Below are 25536 nucleotides of genomic sequence, written 5' to 3'. Positions count from 1 at the left end.
AAGGAAAGAAGGGCTGCTGAAAAACTATTTCTCTCACTTTTTGCTAAACATCTGAAAGATCAACAGCATTTTTATTGAATTAAAAAAATCCTGAGTTCCCTCAGAAATCTTTAAACTAAAAAATGTTTCAAAACATATTTAAGAGCACTCACTTCCTCACTAACATTTATTGTTTGGAGAAAACAGAACAAAACATTCTGAAACACACTCCTCATACCAAGTGGGAATACTCTTTACTTGTAATGAACGCACAAGACTTCCATTACTATTAGTTGAAAATGGAGCTCAACACTCACATTGAATTTGAAATATGGCCCCTCACATCCTGATAGAAGCGATCACATCTGTCACCTGTGATCAGTCTTGCATGCTTCTTTGTTAAGTCAATAGAGCAATCTAAACATATTATGTGTCACAAATGGGGTAAGCTTCAGTAAGGGTGTTGTCTTATTTTCTTGATTGCCTGCTCTAACTATTTAAAGAGCAGCTTAAGAGTTATTTCACTTATAGTGCATCCAACTGCCTTAAATAAACCAGGAGGACTTTAATAATTCCCATTAGAAGTGTTTCAATCAATAATCATTTATTATATATATACACACACATCTTTGTCTATTCCTGGAAGGAAATAACCTAAAAGGATAAGACTAACAACCTATGCATGGAAAACCTCACAGGTAAACAACAAACCCTCAAGGTCTCAGAAGGAGGATAATTGTTTTTCTCTTCCTGTCTCTTTTCCTCTATTTTCAATTGTATTGGTTCTCAAATACAGCCGCACATTGAAATCACCTGATAAACTTTTTTTTTTTTTTTTTTTTTTTTAAAGAGACAGGGTATCATTCTGTAGCCCAGGCTGGAATCCAGTGGCACAATCATAGCTTGCTGTAACCTTGAACTCCTGGGATAAAGCAATCCTCCTGCCTCAGCATCCCAAGTAGCTAGAACTACAGGTGCACATCACCATGCCCAGCTAATTTTTTTTTTAGAGGCAGCATCTCACTATGTTTCCCAGGCTGGTCTCAAACTCCTGGCATCCAGCAATCCTCCTGCCTCAGCCTCTCAAAGAGCTGAGATTACAGGTGGTGGTTCACACCCACCACAGTCAGCCCCGAGAAACTTTAAAAACACTGATGCCTAGTTGTCACTCTTAGAAAGTCCACTTTAATTATTATGTGATGAAACTTGAGCATCAAGATTTTTAAAAGAAGTTCCCAAGGTTATTTGCAATAGCGGCAACATTTGAGAACCACTGTTCTACTAGGTGCATGACCCCAGTCCCTTCACCAAGGACCAGGGAATCCTGTGTACTAACTCCTTTTCTTCATTTGCAGTTTCACTACATATTTCCCTTAGTTCTTAGAAATTTACCCTCCACACTTCAACCAGGTTTCACCTGCCTTTGAGTTAACCAGTTAAGCGTAGGAGGGAGCACAAAAGGAGGCAGGCCAGGAAAGAACAAAATACAAGGAGAAGTGTAATAAACTTGGTATGGGGACACAGGAGAAATCTGCGTAGGGTGCTGGGGATGGCTTCACGGAAGGGGTGCCAGTGAGCTGGAATTGAAGAGTATGTAGGACATCAACAGTGGAGGCCTGAGGTATGCAATGGCTGAGCAGAAATGTCTTAGGAAGGGTGCTATCAATGAACTGTACTTGCAAAAAGGCACATAAAGAAAGATAATTGATAAGCCTTAAAGCAACTGGTCAGAGCCTTTTAACTTCTACTCTAATGATTGTTCTTTCTGTTTTAGTAATTGAACCTCTAAATTTTAGTTGGGTTCATGACCCCTGAGAAAAAAAACTATACATCCCATTTTCTCGTTTATCAATATATGTCTGTGTGACAAACTTCTGGCCAATGAGATGTAATAGAAGTGTTGTAAGGCAGTTTCTAGGAAACTTAAAAGACAGATTAAAAGACAACTGGCACATTCCATTTACCTCACCTTTGTTTCGACTTTCTGCTCTCTGCAGTGTCTGGAGACCCAGCCATTATTTTGGTCCATGAGAATGAGGAGTATACTCTAGGGATGGTGGAAGAATGACCTGGAAAATTCTAGGTTGCTGAAATACACAGAATAGCCCTACTAGCTCTGGACTGCCAACCTCTGGACTTCTTTTTTTCTCAAGAAACAGGAATAAACTTATTTAGGTCCCAGTTATCTTATTTGTAAACCAGAGATAACAGTACTCACTTCATTGGTTATTGTGAAGATTAAGTGCATTTATATAAGTAAAGCACGTAGAGTGATGACTGGCATAGTAAGTGACGTAATTTCATATATATATAATAATTATTTAATTATAATTTATATACCTATATATGTCTCTCAGGTTTTGTCTTGTGCTACTTTCTCTTCTCAGTCTACACTCTAGGTCAGGGTCAGCAATCTTCAGCCTGTGGGCCAAACATGACCCACCACCTGCTTTGTAAATAAATTTTACTGGAATACAACCTTTATTTGTTACATATTGTCTGTGGCTGCTTTTGTGCTACCATGGCAGAATTGAGTAGTTTTGAGAGAGACCTTATAGCCTGCTGAAAATGTTTACCATCTGGTATTTTGGAGAAAAAGTTTGCCAAGCCCTGCTCTAGGTATTCTCATCCTGTCTCATAGCTTTAAATACTAATTATATATGACATCCAAGTGGATATCTCCATCCCAGATGTCTTCTCTGAAACCAGGATCTTATATTCAACTATCAACTTGACATCTCCATTTGCCCAACCAATGGGCATCTCCAACTTGATTCTTTCTAAAATGTGTTCCTCTCACAGTCTTCCCATCTTTAGTACCACCATCCACCTGGGAGCTTAAGCAAACAACCTTCGAGCCAACTCTTCTCTTCCCTTCACTACTTACATCCAACCAATTAGCAAGTTCATTGGTTCTTCCTTCAAAATATATGTTTAATCCAACTACTTCCTTTTCTCCACTGCCATCATCACAGTCGAAACCATTATCATCTCCTAATGGACTCCCTTCTGGCTTCCTCATTGGCTTTGGTCACTTTAATATTTTCTTGACACAGCCACCAAAGAGTGCTGTTTTACAGGCTGCAAACCAGATAATGTCTCTTCCCTGTTTAAAACCTTCAGTGGCTTTGTACTATATTTAGAACAAAATCCAAACCTCTACCAAAAGGTGGCCCTTCCCCACTTCTCATCAACCCTCCCACTTCCTTGACATAAACCAGAACAGCATCTTCATTGTTCCTTGGGCACTCCAAGTTTTTGCCTGCCTCAATTCAAGGACGCTGCACATGTTCTTTCCTGTGTCTGATATCTTTCTCCCTTCAGCTCTTCACAGGACGGAGCCCTTCTCATTCATCTGGATAGAGCTTAAATGACACTTTGTGTGTCAGGAACCTCTTGATTCCATCAGAGGCCTGAAAGCCTTGACTCTCATCACATGCATAACGACATTTGCTCTCTCAGAAAAAAGATGAAGGACTCTCTATGCACCAAAATCCGTGTGCATTAAAAAAAAAAAGATAAAATGTTACATATTGCAATATAAGTGGATTTTCTTAGGCTTGAAAGTTCCTGGGAGATATCTGCCTGTCTAAAATAGAACAAGTGTGTTCATTTATATTTTCATCACAAGAGAACAGAGATGGGGCTGTTTATTAAACCTACCTCAATTGAGGTTATGGAATTACAGTGCCAATCATCTCTGCCCCAAAAAAGATTGTAAAAATGATTGAGACATTTCCTGCCCTTTGAAGGAGCTACTAAAATTGAGGAAAGTCATCTTTAAAATGTAAAGAAGCATGGGTCTCCATCTTACCACTGAAGCGCTGAAAGCACATCTAATATATTTTGGGGGAAACTAAAGAGGTGCACAAAAACTTTTTGAGCATGCTTTCTTGGACTGTCAAGGTCTGGAGTCTTTGGACTCATTGCTTTTTAAAAAGGACTCCAAATTACTTCAACTCCAGAGATGTGAGCAGGAGCAAGCTCCTGGAACTTCCGGACCACTCAACTTTAAAGCAGCCCTTTCTCCAGACTCTAACACATATGGAACATTTATGAAGGCTGAGACCTGTTTTAGGTTTTCTTATGATCCTAGGATATTACAGCAGGAACTTCTGAGCTATGCATTCCACAAGTATTTTATCTGATCATGAGAAAACTGAATCCCAAAGAGACGAAGTGACTTGTCACACAGTAGGTGGAGGCTACTAGGGCCATGACCCACTCTTGCTTTGACTGTATCATTTCTCCTATTGTAGGTGGGGATTTTATTTTCCCAACTGGGCCTAGTGTTGTAGGGTTAAAAAGCTGCTGTGGAGGAAGGGGAGAAAAGGGACTTGTCCCAAGCCTGGGGATTGACTCTACCTCCTCAGGATTTCTGCCAAATTATATAAAGCCTTGAGTCACTAGATCATGCAAAACTCTAACCATTTTAGAAACTTTCACTTCATCAGTCCCAAGAGTGTTAATTAGTATGACTCCTCTTTCCCTACAACTACTGTAATGGTGTAATTCTTATTAAGTGAATACCATGGCTACTGGGTTAATATTCAGATGATGTTCCCTAAGGGGCCCAATAATACAGTCCCAAGAGATGATCTAAAGAGAAAACAATAAAAAAAGATTGTATGATCAAATGAGTTTGGGAAATGACACCTTACATGCTCCTCTCTTGGAGAGTCACACACATACAACTTTGAATGACTTTGTATAACAGCATGTCCTAAACATGTCTGATCGAAGAACCCTATCTTGTAACATCTGTTACAAGGATTCCATGAAACATGCTTTGAAAAACCTAGTCGTCTGCTCTGTCAGATATATACACTGGAGCTAAGGCAGGAATACGTAACATGTATTTCTCAGCTTACACACCAAGAACAGAGAGAAGAAATCTGCAGAAGGGGAGTGTCCTTTTTTGGGTCTTTACCAAGGAGGAAAGCTACTGGCCAGAAAAGGCGGGCTGGACACATGGAAATGCAAATCCCCAGGTGGCCATAGGACAAGACCAGGGCCTCTTGGGCTCTTGAGTTAAGTCTGTTTTGGTAGGAATAGAAACTCAAAGTTCTCCTCTTTTAAAACATATTGTACACCGAATTTGTTTCTAATTTTTTCCGTTGGTATTTAATAAAAGCTTTTTACAGTTCTAGCCTGTTAGGGCTCTAAAAAGGGCACCAAAGGGAGATTTTTGTTCCCAATCCATCACCAAGCAGAATATACTTTTACAAAAATGTACTTGAAAAAGTGACAGTATTTTAGTTTCATAAAGGGAATGGATTCTGATCTGGTGCAATGGAAAAAAAATTGCTCTGATTAGAACATTGAGGTAGAAACAAGATACTCTTAGAGCCCAAGCTGATGGAAGCAGGCCCAATAATTGAATTGAGAGATTTCCAAAGGGAAAGAGACTCTTATCAAGGCAGTCCTGGTGGCCTTCTCAACCTGGACACCTCTCTGTGGGTCTAAATTTTGGAGTTGCATGTTTTATTTCACAAAGGTTTAGCACATTTGTCCAAAAGATACCACAAACTCAATTACAGCAGTCTTTTACTACATGAACTATGTCAATTTCTAGGATGAGCAAGGTAAAGAGAACAGCCTTTTGTGGTTCCACAAAGATTGTAAAATAGACTCCAAAACCCTTAGGTCAGTGATTCTCAAACGATGGTTTCTGAACCAGCAGTATTAACATATTCTGGAACTTCTTAGAAATGCAAATTCTACAGCCTGCCCCAGACCCACTGGATCAGAAACTCTGTGGGGTGGGAATAGCAAGCCCTCCAGCGGATTCTGACACTAGGTAAAGTTTGAGAACCACTGTCTTAGTAAAGGTTGAAGTTGCTCTAGCTAGTCTGTGTCAACTTTTCCAGCATCACCACCTGTTACCGTGAGCCCTGGATTCTCAAAACTCCTTTCTGTCTTCTTCAGTTTCTGTTTTCTCCTGGTCCTGGTGGGTGTATTGGCTTTGTCCTTGATCTAAAATGTTTTAGGCCTAATTAGGCTAAAAAAAAATGGTGTGCTCCACGTTGCCAGTGCAGCTCAATTTTCCCGGCCTCTACATTGAGTTTTGGTGAGCCTGCACCACCAGTACCATAGTACTTAACAAACTCTATCATTGTCACGCCAGACTCCCAAAAGGAGCAGTGATAGCTGACATTTTTGGGTCTTTGGACATAGTACTATCCCAATAGCACAAGCCCTCTGCTTCCACCTAACTCCACAGTCATAACCTATTCATAGTAGACCAGACACCTCCATGTCATATAGCCTTTTCCCATATGTCTCCTCTATCTCTGGACAGTTCTTTTCAGTCATCTTCAAGGGATCATCTCCTCATCTGTCTTTTACAACTGGCCATACCTTTGGTTCTATTCTCAGCCTTCTTGTAACCACACGTATTCTTCCAGGTGAAGTCATCAATGCCTACGCCTTCAGCTATTGCCGCTATGTGCAGATGGTGCTCAGTCTCCCTTGTGCCTTCCAGACTTGCCTTCCAGCCACCTAGCAAACACTTTCCTCGGATTCCAAGGTACCTCACATACCAATACTAAACTCAGTGTGTGGGATTCTGTGTCGAGTGCTTATATGCATGATCTTATTTAAACATCACAATAGTCCTACAGCAGCTATGGCTGGACACACTTTTAAAGAATTTTTATTTTATTTTAAGTTCTGGGAGACATGTACAGAACGTGCAGGTTTGTTACATAGGTATACATGTGCCTTGGTGGTTTGCTGCACCTACTGACACGTCATCTAGGTTTTAAGACCAGTGTGTATTAGGTATTTGTCATAACGTAGTCACATTTTTTTAATAGATGAAAAAAAATCTATTTGTCTGAAGAGGCACAACGGGTAATTTGAAGAGTGAGGATTCAAATCCAGATTTGTTCAAGTAGAGATTGCATACTTGGACTTTTCATTACAGCTTATTTATCTCTCTGTAGCTTTGCCACAGCCTTTAGTCACAAAAGGCCAACTATTCTATGCTGTTACTATTTTAATTAAACTCATAATTTCTTTTTAAGAGAAAAGTGGGCTAACCCAACAGGTTTCTATGCCTCTGATCTTACTCTGATCTTTCAATTCATCCTCCACATTGCAGATAGGGGAACTGATTTTAAAGGAGAATCTAAAGTATGTCACCTATTGCCACTCCCACAACCCCAATCGTAGCGTGCAATAATGTTTATTTTTTTATTTTTTATTTTTATTTTTATTTTTTATTTTTTTTGAGATGGAGTTTCGCTCTTGTTACCCAGGCTGGAGTGCAATGGTGTGATCTCGGCTCACCGCAACCTCCGCCTCCTGGGTTCAGGCAATTCTCCTGCCTCAGCTTCCTGAGTAGCTGGGACTACAGGCACGCGCCACCGTGCCCAGCTAATCTTTTGTATCTTTAGTAGAGATGGGGTTTCACTATGTTGACCAGGATGGTCTTGATCTCTTGACCTCGTGATCCACCTGCCTCGGCCTCCCAAAGTGCTGGGATTACAGGCGTGAGCCACCGTGCCCGGCAATAATGTTTATTTTTTAAGATACAGTTTAAAGACTTAGAAGTCTTTTGTAATGTGGCTCCTGACTACTTTCTACTCCTATCTCTTGCCACTTGCTCATATAACCTGAATGCCAGCCATGTGCAGTTTTGTTGAACAGCATCTCTCTGGCTTGGTCACACATTGTTTCCTACATACAACGGCTCATGTACGGTGCTAACCACTTTCATGTAGATTATATCATTTAAGCCTCACAGCAATCTTGTTCACAGATATTTTAGAAATAAGGAAACTGAGACTTGGAGAGGTTCTGTAAATTGCTCACAGTCGTAAGACTGATAAGCAGTATTCTCAATGCATGCAAATACCATATTTATGTACAAAATAGCATGTCTCTGGTTTGCTGCCCTTATGCCATTTAGCAGTTTACACTGGAGTCTGGGAAACTGTAGCACTATGGTGACTGACGTGTAGTGATTCTTCATGGTTTGTCATCTGTCCTCTTTGATGGGTCCAGAAACTTAAATGTTTTAGGCCTAATTAGGTCAGACAAGGAAATTTATACACCTCAGACAAGGGAATTTATACATTCAGAACATTGCTAAACAATCTTTGCCGGATGTTTAGTCCATGAAATTCTCTTTTGCACATTGAGAAATAATATATAGTCTGATTTCAACCTAAATTCAGGATTTGTCCATTTAAGTTTTCAGGTAATGAATTGTAGGGTCCAAAATTCCCAGACATGTTTGTACTATTCCAAGGCCTTTCTTGCATAGTATTTCCAGTGGATGGAACAGTGCTGATTAAAGACTGGAGTCCTAGCACAGTGCCTTTCACGTAAGAACCCTGGGATAAAGATCAAGGGTTTTATTCTGTTATTTCCTAAGACCAAAGGCAAATCATAAAGTCCCCTTGTGCTTTGAGAGAATGAGATACTATTCAAAAAGAGCCCAGGATCCAAACCAAAAGAACAATGCACATATACAAAAGTGAATAGTATAGTATTCTTAAGGCTGGAGATTGAAAGAAAAGTGAAAAATTTGAAATATACTTCAGACCACAGTTAGTATCATTGAAGTCTTCTATTTTCTAAGCCAACAATGGAATGTGTGCTCTTTTTTTATAAATGAACATTTGATTCAAAAGCAAATCTTAATGAATCTAATATAGTCTGATGTGGCTTGAACATCATAGTGTAGAAAAACATGCAAAAATATTTCAGTTTTGGTGTAACTTTAATTAGACAATTGGCTACATAATAATGGTGAGATCTGTTGCATGGTGTCTTCATAACTAAACAATGAGACTGGTTGGGAAGGTATTTCCATTCATTTTGCATAGTGGAAAACTACCCTACGTAACTACTAAGGGAAGAGGTTAGTATTGAAATTTAGCCCCTTTAGTTCCCATTCTAGAACTCACTTTTCCCGCTTCCACACTATGCTTTTCTAAGTGGAAAATTATTTTATTGTCTTGAAATTTCTGGGCGACTAATTATGTGTTTCAACACAAATTCTAAGATCACTTCAGTGATTACTCTGTTTTTCCAAAGATGTGCTTAATTTAATGTCATGTTGTATATTTATCAGTGTTTCCCTGTATCTCTAGAAAAAAAAAGCTCTTCAATATTTTATGTTTTTCATAAATATATCATTTATGTTTTGCTTGAATATCACATAGCAACTCATTTAATGTATTTTTAAATTTAATCACCTGGAGAAAGTAGACACATTTCCCCTTAATGTGTTAAGATAATTATTTCATTGTAATTCAAAATGATCAACTTGATGTGAAAAGTTGCGTGGTTGTTTAAGTGGAATAATTTTGACATTTAACAGCTACAGTATACTTTCTTTATCCCGGAATAACATGTCAGAGATTAATTTTAAAACAAATTTCCCTAATAATAGGAATAATGAATGAACAATTGAATTGTCTGCATTTACTTTGCTTTTTCACCCTTAAGAACAACTAGTGCAAAATTTAGACTACACCACACTGATGTATTTTCAAAAGATTTATTCTTTGTCAGTAAAGGCTCCCATCCTACATTATACTTGAAAATATTATAAAAATAATAAAAGGTAAAAAGTTCAAAGTACTGATACGTGCTATGTTGTGGGTGAATCTCAAAAACAGTAAGCTAAGAGAAAGATGCCAGTCATACAGGACCACATACTGTAGTGTTCCATTTTTGTTATTTTTCAGAAAAGGCAAATCGACAGGGACTGAAAGAATAGTGGTTGCCAGAGGCTGGGCACAGGAATGGGGAGTAACTGTAAATGACTCAAAGTTTCTTTTGGGAAGATGGAAATGTTCTAAAATAAGACATGATGATGGTTGCACGCCTCTGTAAATATACTAACAATCATTGAACTATACATTAAAATGGGAATTTGATGATATGTAAATTATATCTCAGTGAAGCTTTATAAAAATAATAGATGCAGGGTTACAAATAGCTTGAGTTAATTAAGACTGATTCTCAAAATAAAATAAAGTTTACCTCATTTATGTATCAATACCCTGTATGTTATTCTCCCAGATCTAATGGAGATATACCATAAGAGGAAGACATGGCCCTGACTCTGAAATTTGCAACCCAACTAAAAATAGATATCAGCAAGCAGAAAACAGTATCCTACACACTTACACACTGAATACTTCAAGCATTAAGTGAACATTGAGTAAAATGGAATTATTTTTGAAACAACATAGGTTACATTCTTCATTATTCTTTCCTAAGACAAATGCTAGCCAGCCAATAGAATTTTCATCATCGCTTGGTTGTCAACAGAGTCACTGGTCATTTCAAGCCTAGACCCGAAACTCTGCCAACATTTTCTGTTTGAAAATCCTATGAAAAGAGGGGTGTGCATTTAACTTTTTATTCTTGGCTTACAGTACAACATTGGACACATAGAAGACACTCAATTTAAAACATTGTCAGTATAAATCAAGATGAATTCACAGTGTCCAATGAATCAAGCAGGCATGTTCAGAAGCCACAATTAAATAAGGCAGAACACAGTGAGTACTTGGACAAAATTCATCACAGGATTAAAAACAGAAACCCCAATTCATTCTGATGGGGAATAAGGATACACAGAGGAAGTGATGTTTGAACAGAGCCTTGAAGGATGAGTAGAATAAAAGGATTTGTAAAAGTTTTCAAAAATAGGATCTACTTCATGTTGGTACCCTTGAGATCCAAATCTAGAAATGGCAAATTAAAATTCTTCATTTTCTTTCAAATGTCAAAATGTTCTAGAAAGATACACAATAAATATCATGATTAACCTAAGACATACTCTGATCTTAGTTGTTTTGTAATTTAATATGATTGGATTGTGGAAAAAAAAGAATGTTTAGTTAAAACATGAGAAGAGAATAAAGTGGCTGTATCTATTTTTTTATTTTCAGAAAAGTCTTCAAACCATGGACAATGTGCTCTTTGTCCCTACTACAGAAAAAGAAGTTCCCTGGGTAAGTATCATCCTATCATTCCAACCTTAAAAATGTCAGAGGGGACCAAGAAGCAAAACACGTAACTTTTTTCTTCTGACATTCACCTTTAGAGCTTTGAACAGATGCTTATAAGAGGACTTTTAGAAAATACACGTTCTTCTAATCCAGTGAGATAATGAGCTAGCTCACCAGTAAAGATCTAGGCCTGCTCACACTGAGATATTAGTGATTTGGAAGATTGAAAACTATTTCTACATCATATAATTGAATTAAAAATTTTATAGGAACAAACACCATGTGATAACGACAATCTTTTAGTATCTCTGTTCAAAATGCATAATATGATTCTAATCATGAGGAGAGGCTGGGTGTGGTGGCTCACGCCTGTAACCCCGAGCAAAGGAGGTCAAGGCGGGTGAATTGCTTGAGGCCAGGAGTTCAGGGCTGCAATGAGCTATGAGCTCACCACTGTACTCCAGCCTGGGCAACAGAGTGAGACCTTGTCTAAAAAAAATCATGAGGAAACATCAGTCAAACTTAAAATAAAGGACATTCTAAAATAATAATCAGCCTGTATTTCTTTAAGAAATATTTCTTCAATGGCATGAGAAAGAAAAACTGTGAAACTGTCCCAGACTAACATGAACCTGGAGGACATTATGCTAAGTGAAACAGGCCAGGCACAGAAACAAAAACACTGCATGATCTCACCTGTATGTGGAATGGAAAAAGTTGAAATCGAAGCAGAGTAGAGTAGAATGGTGATAACTGGGGTCTGCAGGGGGAGGGTAGGTAGAGTGGGTAGATGTTCATCAAAGGATAAAAAGTTCAGGATGTCTAAGTTCTGTAGATCTATTGCACAGCATGGTGACTATATTTAATAACAACTCATTGTATACTATAATATTGCTAAAATGTTCTCACCCCAAAAAACGGTAAGGATATAGGTGATAGATATGTTAATTAGCTTGATTTAATCATTTCAAGATGTATAATGTATCAAAATATAACATATACATGATAAATATATACAATTTTTATTTGTCCATTATACTCTAATAAAGCTAGACAGGTGGTGGGAAAAAGAAGCAGACTAAAGAGATAAAAAAGCAAAAGATAAAATAAATGAACCTGACCTGGATCCCAGACCAGAAAATAAGATTGTTATAAAGGACAATTGCTAGTGGCCTGTCCCAGCCCTGTCTAGAGGAACAAAGCCTTTGAAAACCTCTTAGAGACAAGTCCTCTCTCCAGCCCTGGTCCTCACCTCAACTCCCCCTCCGTGGGGGTGGCAGGAAGGATAATTTGTAAAATGTAAATAAAGTCTGTACATGAGAAAATAGTATACATCAATGTTACATGTCTCAATTCTGATAATTGTACTATGGCTTCCTAAGATAATTTCCTTAGTTTTAGAAGCTATTTAGAGTTAAAAGGACATGACAGCTATAACTTACTCTCAAATGGTTTGCAAATAGCATAATACTAATATGTATATATGCAAACAAACACATACAGAGAATGATGAAAGAAATATAGTAAAATGTTAACAATTAGTGAAGCCAGGTGAAGAGTATGAGAATTATTTGCACTATTACAATTTTTTGGTAAACCTGAGATTAATTTAAAACAAAATATAAAAAGGAATTTATAGGTCTGCCTTAGGAGCTCTTCCAAGAAAACATACAATTTACTCAACCTTGAAGATGTGGTGGTCCTTTGCCACCAATTAAATTTTCCCACTTCAACTCTTAGAAACAGAATCCAACCCAGAAAGTAAGCAGATTTGCCATAAAACAAGTAAAACCAAGTGGCTTTTGATTCATCAGATTGATTCATGTAATTTTACTTTCTAGTAGTGATCACCAGGCTTATATTCCTGATATCAAAAAGTCTTACAAATCGTAGAATGGGCATTCATTTCTTTTTCTGGGGAGAACAAATAAGACTCAAGCATAGAATGATCACTTCAAAGGAAATTTAAGAATGAGCATGTCGTGTGTAACCAGGAAAAGATACAAAGAAAGAAATTCCCTACTTCTTGTCATAAATGTTAAGTGGGATGAACCCATTGCAAGTACCTGTTTCCCTGGAAACCCATTCAATTGAAATTGCTGCAAAAATTAACATGTATTTTTTCCCCTTAAAGGGCAGTAGCCTCTTTTACTTACACAGTTTTGACCTTTAGTTTTATATCTTAGTCTTATTATAAGAAGTTATTTCCAGAACTAGGCAAACAAAGAGCTGAATACGCATCTTTTCATTAGTCCTGAGGCTTAACTTACAATAGTATGGCCTTTACAGCTGTACTAGACGTCTAGGGCAAGTATGGGTGGTTGGGGTACAATCTGCCAGTCATAGACTAATAAACCATCAACCCACACATGATATTCTTACTCAAATGCCAAGTGACTTTATCATGTAGATAACTGAGTTAAACAGGTACAGGTGCAGCATAGTTCTGTATTTTAAGAGGCAGTAAAGTTTAATAAAGCCAAGTCCCTCGTATAAGCCAATACTGACAAATGTCATGGAGATAGAGGTTCACAATATATAATAATCCTGTGTCAGGTCAGTGCCATGGAGAATAGCTCTGGACCATGGAGGATTTCTGACTCCAATCTTATTTGAGAAGCTTAGCTGGTTCTGAATTTCTGGTACCTTGACAGTGTGGATAGAGGGTCATATTTGTTCCAGTTCAGTCAAGAAGGCTGAATTGGCCAATAACTGAAAGATCAATCTGTAAATACAGTTCACAATTAGAATTAGCCACAGAATAGAGTAACTGGAGAGAGAAACTGGCCCTGTGCCAGGGCCGGTCATAAGCACAAGTGAGACGGTTCCCGTGGGTACATGCTTCTTAGTCTGCAATGCCACTATCAGAGGCTACCTTTGGCATCAGGTCACTGCATCTCCAGGGGTTCTCAAAACCCAAAGCCTCCCTGCCCTGGAGAGGTAAGGATATAAGTCAGTACTGGTCACCAACACCTTCAGAGGAATACATTTTTTTATGGAAAATGAGACTGTTTTCTGAAACTGAAGAGGGAAGAAGCCTAGACTTTGTAGAGAACTGAAAATGGGTTTGGATAGCCCGAAGACTCCTATGTTCCTGGGAAAAGATGTCCTCAAGGGAAATAAGGACACTGAAAGAGATGGTTTAAGGCAACTGATTTCCTAACTTATCCTGGAGCTGCTATTATGTTTTCAGGATGATCATAGCTTGTTTTAGGGGGCTGGTAATGATTTAATGTATTTTGCCTTGTCTTCCCCACAAGGGGAAATATGATTATCATACTGGAGGAAGGCCACTTTAAAAATGGAGTGTAGATTCATGTCTTTGGTTTCTTTGTGGTCAATTAATCTCTGACTATGTTCTTTGTTGGAGAGAATGATTGATTTAGCCAAGGTGAAATGGCTGGTTAAGTGTCAAAGCCAAGAACCAATGGTCATCTGTTCTAAACATTCTCCAATGTGTTTACTAAGTGCTGGTCAACATCCCTAAGACACGACGCAGCAGGCCAGCTAATGTAAGGTGAGGCTTTTGGGAATCTCTTGATAGCCTATCATCATCATGGCATTCACACATTTGCCTAGATTTGGCTGAAAACTCTGTAGTTTAAACCTATGCTCAGGGTCAGGCCTTGACAATGAGATAGGTGATGTTTGTCTTTAGAGCATTGACAATGAGGTGAGTGCTGCTCACAACCTGACAAGCTGCACAGTGTTACTTGGCAGTCCTGTTCCTTATTATTATTCTTTTCTTTCTGTCTTATCCCTTGCTATCCTTACCTTGTTCATGGCCTCCTTTTATTCTCATTCTTTACATTGTCTTTATTGGACCCTGTCAAGAGTAAAGGGAATTTTATCTGATTCATTCATTTGGAGAAGCTAATGACTTGACAAGATATCCAGCTAGTAAGTCTGTGTTCTGAAAGACCACAATGAAAGGGCAATGGTAGAATTACAAGCATTCAGGGCAACTTGTAGGAGATGTCCTGGGGAAGGGAAAGACTTGGATTCTAGTGGTCACCTACGATGTCTTTGTAAGGCTGACCCTCCTATCAATATCTTTCCAACTTCAATGCAAGGTCCATCAGCCATCCACTTGTATCTAATTTTGTCTGAAAACTACCTGTTAGAAGAGTCAAGGGATTTGGCTATTGATTCTCTTCCTTCTGTGTCCATAATATTCCTGGCTATAGGAACTTCAATCCTGTCAGTCACAATTTACTGGTTACTCTTACATGGGCATTCTGCACTCCTAATGCCCAATCTGCTTCTCATAGTCTTTCTGCCTCATTGTAAGAGTAATAACTCCCATTTACTCAGCACTCACTGTGTCCCATGAGATCATTTAAGAGTGTGTTTCTTTCCACAATTCTATGAGAGAGGGTCTCCATTTTACAAATGAGAAAACTGAGGCTCAGGCAAACTAAGTGACTTGCCCAAGTTTCAATGGCTGGTAAGTGGCAGCATCAGAATATGACCTCAGACTGTGTAAATAGATACATGCTGACCCCTACTACTCCCATCACAGCAGGTCTGACGGCCCTGCATCTTTACCTGACAGAAGATCACTATTTCCTCTGCGGTTCCAAATTCTTTCCTTTGGGTCTGGAACATTCTTACCCTTTAGAGTCATAGGGGATTATAACAGTAGAGAGAGCTCTGACCCTACAGCCAGATTGCCTGAGTTGGAATTTCAGTTCAGTGACTTCCTTTTCCCCTTGATTTCTTATTTAAATTTTAAAATTTTGAAATAGTATGAAAGAAAAAAATACTTTGGTTGGGTTGCTATGGACTCTTTTTTCAACTGTTTATGCCTCTCCTAGAGCTGTGTACATGATGTTTTGTTTTGCTTCCTTTCATTTATTTTTATATAGTTCAATGGATTTCAAGGTCAGAAAGGGTGGCAAAAACTGGAGGAGGTGGGCACAAGGCTAAGAGGTGTGTTTACATTCTAAGAACAGTTATCATTGTTTAGTCTCTCCTAAGTGCCAGGCTCTATGTTGGGTGCTTTGCACATATTACCTTTCATCTTTTTTCTTTTTTCTTTTTCTTTTTTTGAGACACAGTCTCACTCTGTTGCCCAGACTGGAGTGCAGTGGTACAATCTCAGCTCACCGCACTCTCTGCCTCCTGGTTCAAGTGCAATCTCAGCCTCCTGAGTAGCTGGAATTACAGGCGCAAACCACCGCATCCAGCTAATTTTTTTTTTTTTTTTTTGTATTTTTAGTGGAGACAAGGCTTCACCATGTTGGCCAGGCTGGTCTCGAACTCCTGACCTCAAGTGATCCACCTGCCTCGGCCTCCCAAAGTGCTGGGATTACAGGCGTGAGCCACTGCACCTGGCTTTTCATCTTTTTTTAAAAAATAACCTTCATTTAAATATCTTTTATCTTTACACAAATCTGAAAGCTAGATATTATACCCCTGTTTAAAACTAAGTTGACTGAGGGTTACAGAGGTTAAAAAATTTTCCCTGAGCTGATCATTTAAAAAGCAAGACATCAACTTAAGCCTAACCGTGAAGCATATGATTGTAACATTAAACAAATTACACACATCATTATTCATTAATACATTCATTAATATTCATTAATACATTCTTGTAAAGAGTTTTGAATGTGGTTGCTTATGGAGTTAATCCTTTTTATCTCACCCTTTTCTTTTTAAGGTATCTACTGAAACAAGTTTGATGTGTATCTGGGAACTTTTTCTATGCACACTTGTAAACACACAATTATAAAGACTTTTAATGCTGTAAATGGGATTACACAATTCTTAATGTGTGCTTACTTTCATTAAACATTCCTAAAATCACTTCTTTTAAAAAAATCTGTTTTTAATTTTTCTAGTGAATGCTTTGGATCTACCACAATTTATTGGAACATTCCCCAGTGGACAGACATTCAGATTGCTTCCAGTTAATCAGTAACAAAAACTAAGATTCAAAGAACACTTTTGAACAGACTTTTGCCCTGTGGAGTGTTTCCCTGGGACAGAGTATGATGAGAGGTATGGTGGGGCTCATTTGCATCTTTCGGCATGACAGACACTGTTCTGTTGGCCTTGGAAAACATGGGGTGGTCCATCCCCTGCTCTCTGCTGCATCTCAGTGAATTTCTGATATCCACCTTCCTTTGACATTGCTCTGTTTCCAGTTTTTTAATTCCCTCCACTCTCACTGGTAGCTGTTTTTCCCCTTGACCTTCTATTTCTGTCTGCCCCAGTATACTTATGTGGTACTCTTCCCTGCCTTTGAAGTACCAAATCACATAGCTATCTGACATATGCCAGAAGTGGGAAGAGAGCCATTGTTTTCATGTTGATTGCTAAGGTTCCCAGAGTGCCCTTAAGGTATATGAATCACTGGCACTCTCAGCTGGCACTGCAGATCCTGATGTATGGTAAGTGGGGCAGAGTGGAGAGCAGAGATGGATGGAGCAGATGATGGTACTGGGGAAGGGCTCAAGATTTTTAATCCTCCGCCTTCTAAAATACTCATTCGCCTGGCGATATCCTTGTATTTTACTTAAGGACAAAGATAGCAATCATCTGCTGAAAATGTGAATGTCTAACGTGAAGGATTATAATGCACACAATGACTTGCATTTATGTCTCCAACTTTGGGAACACTTTGTTATCTTGGTAAATGAGGATGGTACATCATTTGAAATTGTCATCACTGATTTGATTCATTTTTTTGTCTTTATGAAAAGCATGAGTTAATAGTTTTCCCTTTTGCTGACATAAGATATTGTTTAAAAAAATTACTTTAACTTGTCTAATTCTTGAGGACTGGTTTAATAAATTATGATATGTCTACAAGCAAGAATAATCTATAGCCAATGAAAGTCGGGACTCAGAAGAATATTTAATGATGTGGGAAAATGTTCATGATATATTGTTAGGCATTAAAAGCAGGTTAAAATGGCATGCCTGATATGACCCCAGGTTTATAAAAAATAGACATGCATAGAGAAAAGATCAAAATATAATAACAATGTATAGTGCTTACTCTTGGGGGATAGAACTTCAACCAATTTAAAAAAATTATTTGCAATTTAAAAAATTTGTAGACCTTTTTTTCTACTGTGAACATATAGGCTCTTATAATGAGAGAAAATAACTTGTTCTTAAAATTATTTTGGCTCATTCCCTCTTGCCTTCCTGGGTATCTGAGAATCAGTTTTAAAAATATTAAGCACAGAGACATTTCCGTGAGATCACTGATTGATTGCTGCTGTCCTTTTGCTGAGTCCACCAGGGAGTGAGGATGAGTCCCTGCCTTGTTTCTTCCCTTGGGTTTCAGTGTTTCAGGAAGGTCCCTGATTGACATCAAAGTATAGAGGCCTGACTGCCTGGGTTCAGCAGGGCTGGTTGGGTCCAACGTCAGGGATCCACGCATCTGTCTGGAGCCCATCCCTGTGGGACTGGGGGGACCCTGGGGTTCCCAGAGAGAAGTACAGCAGGGCATGAGAGGGCAGAGGGGAGAGGCCTTGTAAGAATTCAAGGGAGGATCAGGGCCCCAGTCAAACAGTGTGGGGTTCTCAGAGGGGCTCAAGACCCAGGGGGATCTGCTATAAGGCAGTGACTAAGCAGACCTTCCAGGTGGGAATTGAGATAAGCCAGGCCCAAAGAAAGGCCCAACCAGGAATGGAGGGACTCAAGTAGCTCCCCACATGCAGTCAGTAAGGGAAGAAACATGCACACTCCCCAAGTGCCCACCAGGTGGCAGATCTTTTCCTGTGCTACAAGTTTTTTAAGCGTATTCTCAAACAGGTCATGATTTCCAGGTATTAAGAATCTGCACTGGGCTGGCGGGAACATAGATGGCTGCATCCCTCTCTAGAGCTTCCAACTAGTAGTCTGGGTGGGGCCTGAGATTCTTATGTCTACCAAACTCGAGGTTCTGCTAGTGCCACTGGTTGGTGCTACCACACTTTCAGTAGCACTGGATATATCATCTCAGACTGGGAAGGGAGGGGGAGGACAGGCAGTAGGATGTGGTCCTCATGCTGAGCAATCAGTTCAAATTGTGATTAAAGTGCTTTTAATGCCTAACAAGAAGTGTGGCATGGAAAGAGTGGGTGTGGGTGGGTGGGGTGAGTTGCAGAAGGGAAGGGGTCACTTGCTCCTGATTAAAATAGCCTCTGATACTCCAGCGGATTCAAACTGTGGGCCCTGTGACAGAATGTAAAGGCTCCAGAGCTCTCATTCTAATTAAATGTGTTACCAATTAATTCATTTAGGATACCTGCAGCAGATAGAAGTATAGGTATATACAGATTAAAATAAAGGTAGTAAGGCCAGTTACAGTGGCTCATGTCTGTAATCCCACCACTTTGGGAGGCCGAGGCAGGTGGATCACCTAAGGTCAGAAGTTTAAGACAGACCAGCCTGGCCAACATGGCGAAATCCTGTCTCTACTAAAAATACAAAAATTAGCTGGGCATGGTGGTGGGTGCCTGTAATCCCAGCTACTCAGGAGGCTAAGGCAGGAGAATTGCTGGAACCTGGGAGGTGGAGGTTGCAGTAAGCCAAGATTGTGGTGCTGCACTCCATCCTGGGAAACATAGCAAGACTCCATCTCCAAAAAAAAAAAAAAGCAGTAAGCAGTATCCAGAACAAAATGAAAAACAAAATCTTAGATAGCTACCAAAAATAAGCCTAAAGAAACAATATTTAAGTTTACTACAAATATAAATCAGTGATTTCCAAACTATTTGAAGTGAAAGACTATTTTAAAAATCTGGTTCATTATGGACCAATACATGATTCTACTGCACAAGACTTTTACACAGTTCAAGCCACACGTGACTGACCAGGCAAGTTTGACAACAGCCAACTGTCTTTATCCTGTTCAGTGAGATGAATTCACTGATCATACATTTGAATGCCAGTGGCAATGCCAAATTGCTATAAAAGTTTCTAAAGCTTACTCTCAGTTTCTGTATTTGCATCAGTAGAAGGGTCCCAGTCCCCAGACCACACTTACAGGTGCACTGGTCTAGCCTGCTAGATGATGATTGATCTGGCAGATGGGCTCACTGCACAACTTCAGTCAATTTGTTCTTTGGATCCTGTCATGCAGAATTAACTTTTGTATCCTCAGGACTATTTTGTTCTTATTGTTTCTACTTGGGGTCCTTGAAATAGGGTTAGTTGGATGTCCTTTTGGCCCTGCTGCCATTTTCTTATGCTTGGACATCAAGGATAATATCCTCTATACAGTAGATACTCAGTAAGCACTGATGAGCGAATGAATGGATTACTAGCCCAGGACTGAGATGTCAAGCATGCTTGAGGGATAGACAGCCAGCTAGGAAATAAATGCCCAACATGAACAAACATCAAAATAGAACTCTCTTCATAGTAACAATGTAGAGCTGATGAACAGAGCAGATGGAGAAGAACCAACTCTACAAGGAAAGGCTGCCTAATTTTATTGCTGTCCTGGACTCACTGCTGCCTGACTTAATACACGTGCCCATTTTGAATGAATGATATTTAGTTTATAAGTTTCTTGGGCCATGATGACATAGGTTTCCTGGTGGCATTTTCATGCTGAACCAAGGCCTCATGTCTATGTCAAGGTGGACCCTGGTGGTTACTCTGGAAAACACAGGACAGTTATTTTAGTTGTTTTCCTGTTAATATTAGAATCTTGAGGAAGGATTTTAATAATTTAATTATATTTTCTTATTACATCTCTTTCAGTGAAAGAGAGCTGAATGAATGCAGAATGAATTATCAACTGTAACCTCCCTGAAACCTCATGCCCCACCCCACATCCATCTGAAATTCTCCTCTTGCTTTGTTCCTTACCAGGCTCATAGCACAGTTCAAGGTATGTATATGATTTAATGATGCATAGCTAATAATAATGATCACAACAACAATGATAGCTGCTATTCAGAGAGACCTATAAGTCAGGTACTTTGCTAAATGCTTAAATACATCATCTTACTTAATTGTACTAACAATCATGTAAGTTTGCTCAAGGACAGAAAGTAGAAGGGCTAGGATTCTAGCTCAAATAGCTCAGTCTCAAATATTTGTGGTCTTAACCACTCTACTAAGCATTGTGTATCCAAATAGAGACTGTTTCCTCTTGCTTTTAAGATGGCCAACAAACTGAAATGTGTAGTGTTGGGAACTCTAGATATGTAAGGCCAAGATTTATTATAAATGATAGAGACATAGATGGACTCCATGAATAAATATATGAATGAATATGGGTATCAATTGTGAGAGAATCAAATTGGGTTTATGACATTATTAGATCACAAGGATGCTAGAGTTTCTTGTTGGCATTTCACTGTAAACTGACATGGCTTTAATGCCAGCCCATAAAATTTGGAGATATAATCTGGTCACATATGCTAAGACGAAATCTCAATTGTATTACAAGCAAATGTATTTCACACACACACACACACGTGTACACATGCACACACACACATGTCCTACATCCTGACTCCTTTGAAAAACTTTAGTTTGCTTTTTTCTAAATAGCCATCTCAATTTCTCAAATGAGAGAGAGTCCAAATACAAATGATTCCAAAGGGACATGTATAGTTTTGACTGCACTCAAATCAGACCTCATAATGCTATTTCACTATTACTTTTGAATAACTCTATTTCCAACTGAAACACTCAATTTCCGAGGTAAACTGGTAGTTTTCAGGAGCTTTCAAAGTATTGTCAGAAGACCAAAAGACCAGTTCTTTTGCAAGAAGGATAAATATAATCGTGTATACGTTCAAAGTAGAAAAACTGTAAAAGTCCTTCATAGATTATACATGGGAGTCTTTGCAAACTTTCATTATTATATATCGGTATATGATTGCGAGATTTTCAAAACACAATTTAAAACTTTACCATGAGTCACAATCCTTAAAGAAAAACTAAATAGACCTCCCCCAACTTAAAAAAAAAAAAACAACTAAACTGAAAAAGAATGGGAAATTACATGAACTTAGACATTTAAAGATAGAGATTGATCTCTTGAACGTTGAAAGACATAAATTGATTTAAGAAGCAAAGATTTTGGGGAGCCCTAAGACAATAAAGCGATCAGCAGAAAGACATCTGTCAGGATGGAGGCGACCTGAGGTAAAGAACAGTTAAATCTAATGCAATCAGGAACTTAGGCCAGTTTAACATTTTTTTTTTTGCCTTATGAGGTGACAACCTCCTAACACCATAATCTCTCCTTTCAGGATGATGACATAAGGATTTAAACAGTAGAAGACAACAACTTAAAACCTCTCGTTTGAGCATGAATTGTCTGGGTTAAAGGTAGGCACTGAGATCCCATTAGCTACTGGCACAATTGGGAAACGAAACGTACACATGCACAGACACACTTTAAAGCAAGATGTCATAAAAATACAGCGATGCCTGTTTCTACTCAGACCCAAGAATAGGATTAGAGCCAAAACGAACAACCCCTCAACTAATTAGAGAAGTAAAAATGTCTTCACCCCAAGTATCCCAGCACAATGTGAAACTGAAATGAACTGCCTTTCTTTGGATTCCCCTTATTTATTTACGTTTAAAAGAAGATTTGAAGATGATGACGCCTAGTAAAAGAACAGTTGGAGAAAACACGTGGACACCATACATTGGAAGAGAAATGTAGACCACGGAGTACACAACTACAACAGGATTTTTTTCCTTGTTGAAACATGTGAAATAAAAATTTCACATGGCTAATAAAAATCTGGTTACCTTTACATTTCTTCTCCTCCGTTTGGAAGGTCTGGGCACTTGAGACACTCTGGTCGTTCACGTCATCATGGTCCAGATGGAATATTGAGCTAGTCCAAGTGGCCTGGATGAGATGTGGCGATGACTGTTCATTTTTCAACGTGCTACGCCTCTCTGAATGGCTCTTCCTATGTAGGCAGGCTTCAGACATTCCTACTAGCTTCCAGTCGTGTTCTCGGTCTGGACAGTGCTTCGGTTTGTCCCAGGCTGTAAGGCCATTTTCTAAAGGGTTGAAAAACACGAGATGACGAGCTGTTGGCATTGTCAAGATTTTGCTAAGATGCAGAGTTTTGGAAGGCAAGTTGTTTCTCAATTCTTTTGGGCTGACAGTATTCACATGCCACTTGACGGCAGTGATAAGATGCAAAATTTGTCAGCCTTGGGCATTTAGCCACTTCAGTTGGATTGCCTGTTGGAGTAATCAACACATTCCCCCTTATTTTAAATGCCTAGAAAGACATTAGTTCCTGCATGGCAAGGCTGTACTTTCGCCAGCCCCACTTCCACAGCAATGGCCCAGGAGCAAGTTTACACACCAATTTATGTTACTGCTTAGATGACCATTTGAGGTCTTGAGGGTCAGGGCTGGCCGTGAACACTTTTCAGATCCTTAGGACATAAAACACCCAGGATTCAGCCTTGTTTGACTTGGGTTTTATCACAAGCTGACCTGAGGGACACCCTGTTACTTAAGTGGGACGTGCTCACGTGGCCACACCGACAGTGGCAACTGTTTTTACCACCTTCTGCCCCGATGGTCTTCAAAAAGAAAAAAAATAAAAACAAGAAAACAATGGGATCTTACAAATAGAAGTTTTGTAAAGGGCTTCTATATAGTCCCAAGTTGGCAATAAGAACAGATAAGGAAAGCAGATAGCGCTTTAGCTGTGGAACAAATTAAGAGCCCAAATGATAGAATGATGAGCTTAAAATCTCTTTGGTTGGCGTACAGCTGGTTAATTATTTATGTATATTATACATATATATTTAATTCAATTTATAGGGACTTGAGAGTCTGGCCTACAGAAAATGGGAAAAAATGTAATAATATGATGAAAAATTTCTGACACTAACCTTCCCTGGAGGCAAATTTTACTTCCTTAAATATCTTTACTGTACACAGATATAGAGAGCACAAATGTGCAAGCTAATATGTACACATATTTGTATGCATGTTGTACACATTAAAAACACATAATCCATCTGGTCATCCATATTTTCAGAAATTCTTAAGCTACTGTTTGTCAAAATTAGAAAAAATATAATATAAATGTGTGAGTCCTCCTTTTCAGAGTTTATGCAGTCTTTTTAAAGTGATCATATATGGTGATTAAAAGACTATAATTTATATCTGAATATTTTTCAACACTGAAATTACCATAAAGACCATGGATACCCAGATCCCTGGTGCTTAGAGATACAAGTCTATCCTGACCTGTGCATAGCACAGTGAATTTTAAGCTGACTTTTAAACATTTAAAGTGAATTTTAAAATATTTAACATGAGGGTTACTGCCTTAGGTTTTCATAAGCACCCTCTCGAAAGCTACCAGATGTCTTTAATGTTGGTTAGGAGGGTTTTTCTAAAAGTGTAAATTGCTCTCAGTCACTTTTGAAAATTGCATTTACCCTTCTGGGTTTTCATATTACTATGAGACAATTCCAATGCCTATGCACACTGTATTTCTACTTCAGGAGAAAACCATGAACAATAGTAACAAAGTAATAATCAACACGATTCCTTTGTTGTAGTAAATGGAAATGCTGTGACTTGAAATATAGCTTAATTTGGCCAGTAAGCAGTAAGTCTCCTTTTAAAAACTGTGTACTGTACTAGCTTTTGGGTGTAACATTTGGTCTTATTCAGAGAAGAGCTCTGAAAATTCACTCTAAGCAAAGGGCTGTGCTAAGCATTGTATTAGGTACATTAAATAAACATATATTCTTCCTTTTCAGAGTTTACATGGCATTATTCATTGCATCGTAAATCAGAAAGATCTGGACTTCTACCACTTTCAACTGTGCTAGCTACTGGTGCAATTACTGGCACTTATTCTCACATCCATTAAAAGGCAACAACAGATTGCGATCTTGAAAGATTGTATTGCATTTGGAGCTAAACATATCCATATATAACTCATTTAAGTACCATTATCCATAAGGGCTTGAGGTTTTCATGAGCTAGCTATAAAGTTACTGAGTGCAAGGGTTAATTCCGGGCCGAATGAGATTGATTTTATTTCTACAGACATGAAAAGTCTTCTCACCATGCATGTTTTTTATGGTGTCTGCTTTATTTTTAGAGACTCTAAATCCTCAGCAAATTGCATCTCACAAAGCTTAATTTAAATAATGTTAAAGTTCTTACACTATTTTGAAAAGCCTTTAAGATTTGATTTTTCTGCAGAAATTCCTAAAATTTGGTATTAATTAATTCCCTTGACCCCACAGAAATTAAGAAATACAGTCAAACTGGGTAGTCGTTACTCCTTAGGGAAAAAGTGCATGGATGAGAGACGCTGAAAGGGGCTCCACTCCAAGAGGACATTCCCCTTAATGTGCAGCCTATTAAAGCTTCCTTGGCATGTTCCTTGGGCCAGCAAGAAGGGGGTTTCTTCTAAGCAGGGGAGGCTACACTTGGGGTGAGGCAAGGGATAGGATTGCTTTCCATTTTCCAAAGAAAAGCAGCTGAGTTGATTTGGGAAAAGGGCTTCATTCATGGGAGGCATTTACAAGCTCATAATTACTGTCTGTAATTACATTCGCAATAATGATATTCAGCTGCTTAATTGGCAGGTTTATTGGTTGGGCACTG

General features: G+C 38.7%; 1 protein-coding gene across 8 annotated transcripts in view; it reads right to left on the bottom strand.

Annotated features, from left to right (window-relative positions):
- Positions 1-25536, bottom strand: part of THRB (thyroid hormone receptor beta) — a 374142-nt gene that overhangs the window by 51688 nt on the left and 296918 nt on the right. For all 8 annotated transcript variants that reach the window (XM_012435513.3, XM_064378613.1, XM_012435514.3 and 5 more), the window contains exon 4: positions 22683-22943. In XM_012435513.3, coding sequence (XP_012290936.1) covers positions 22683-22943 — 261 coding nt within the window. The remainder of the gene's footprint in view (positions 1-22682; positions 22944-25536) is intronic.

Source organism: Aotus nancymaae, unplaced genomic scaffold, assembly GCF_030222135.1.
Source record: "Aotus nancymaae isolate 86718 unplaced genomic scaffold, 86718_ANA_hifiasm-v0.15.2.pri h1tg000019l, whole genome shotgun sequence".
Classification (NCBI taxonomy): domain Eukaryota; kingdom Metazoa; phylum Chordata; class Mammalia; order Primates; family Aotidae; genus Aotus; species Aotus nancymaae.
Note: the sequence above shows the minus strand (reverse complement) of the source record. Positions and strands in the feature narration are given on the sequence as shown.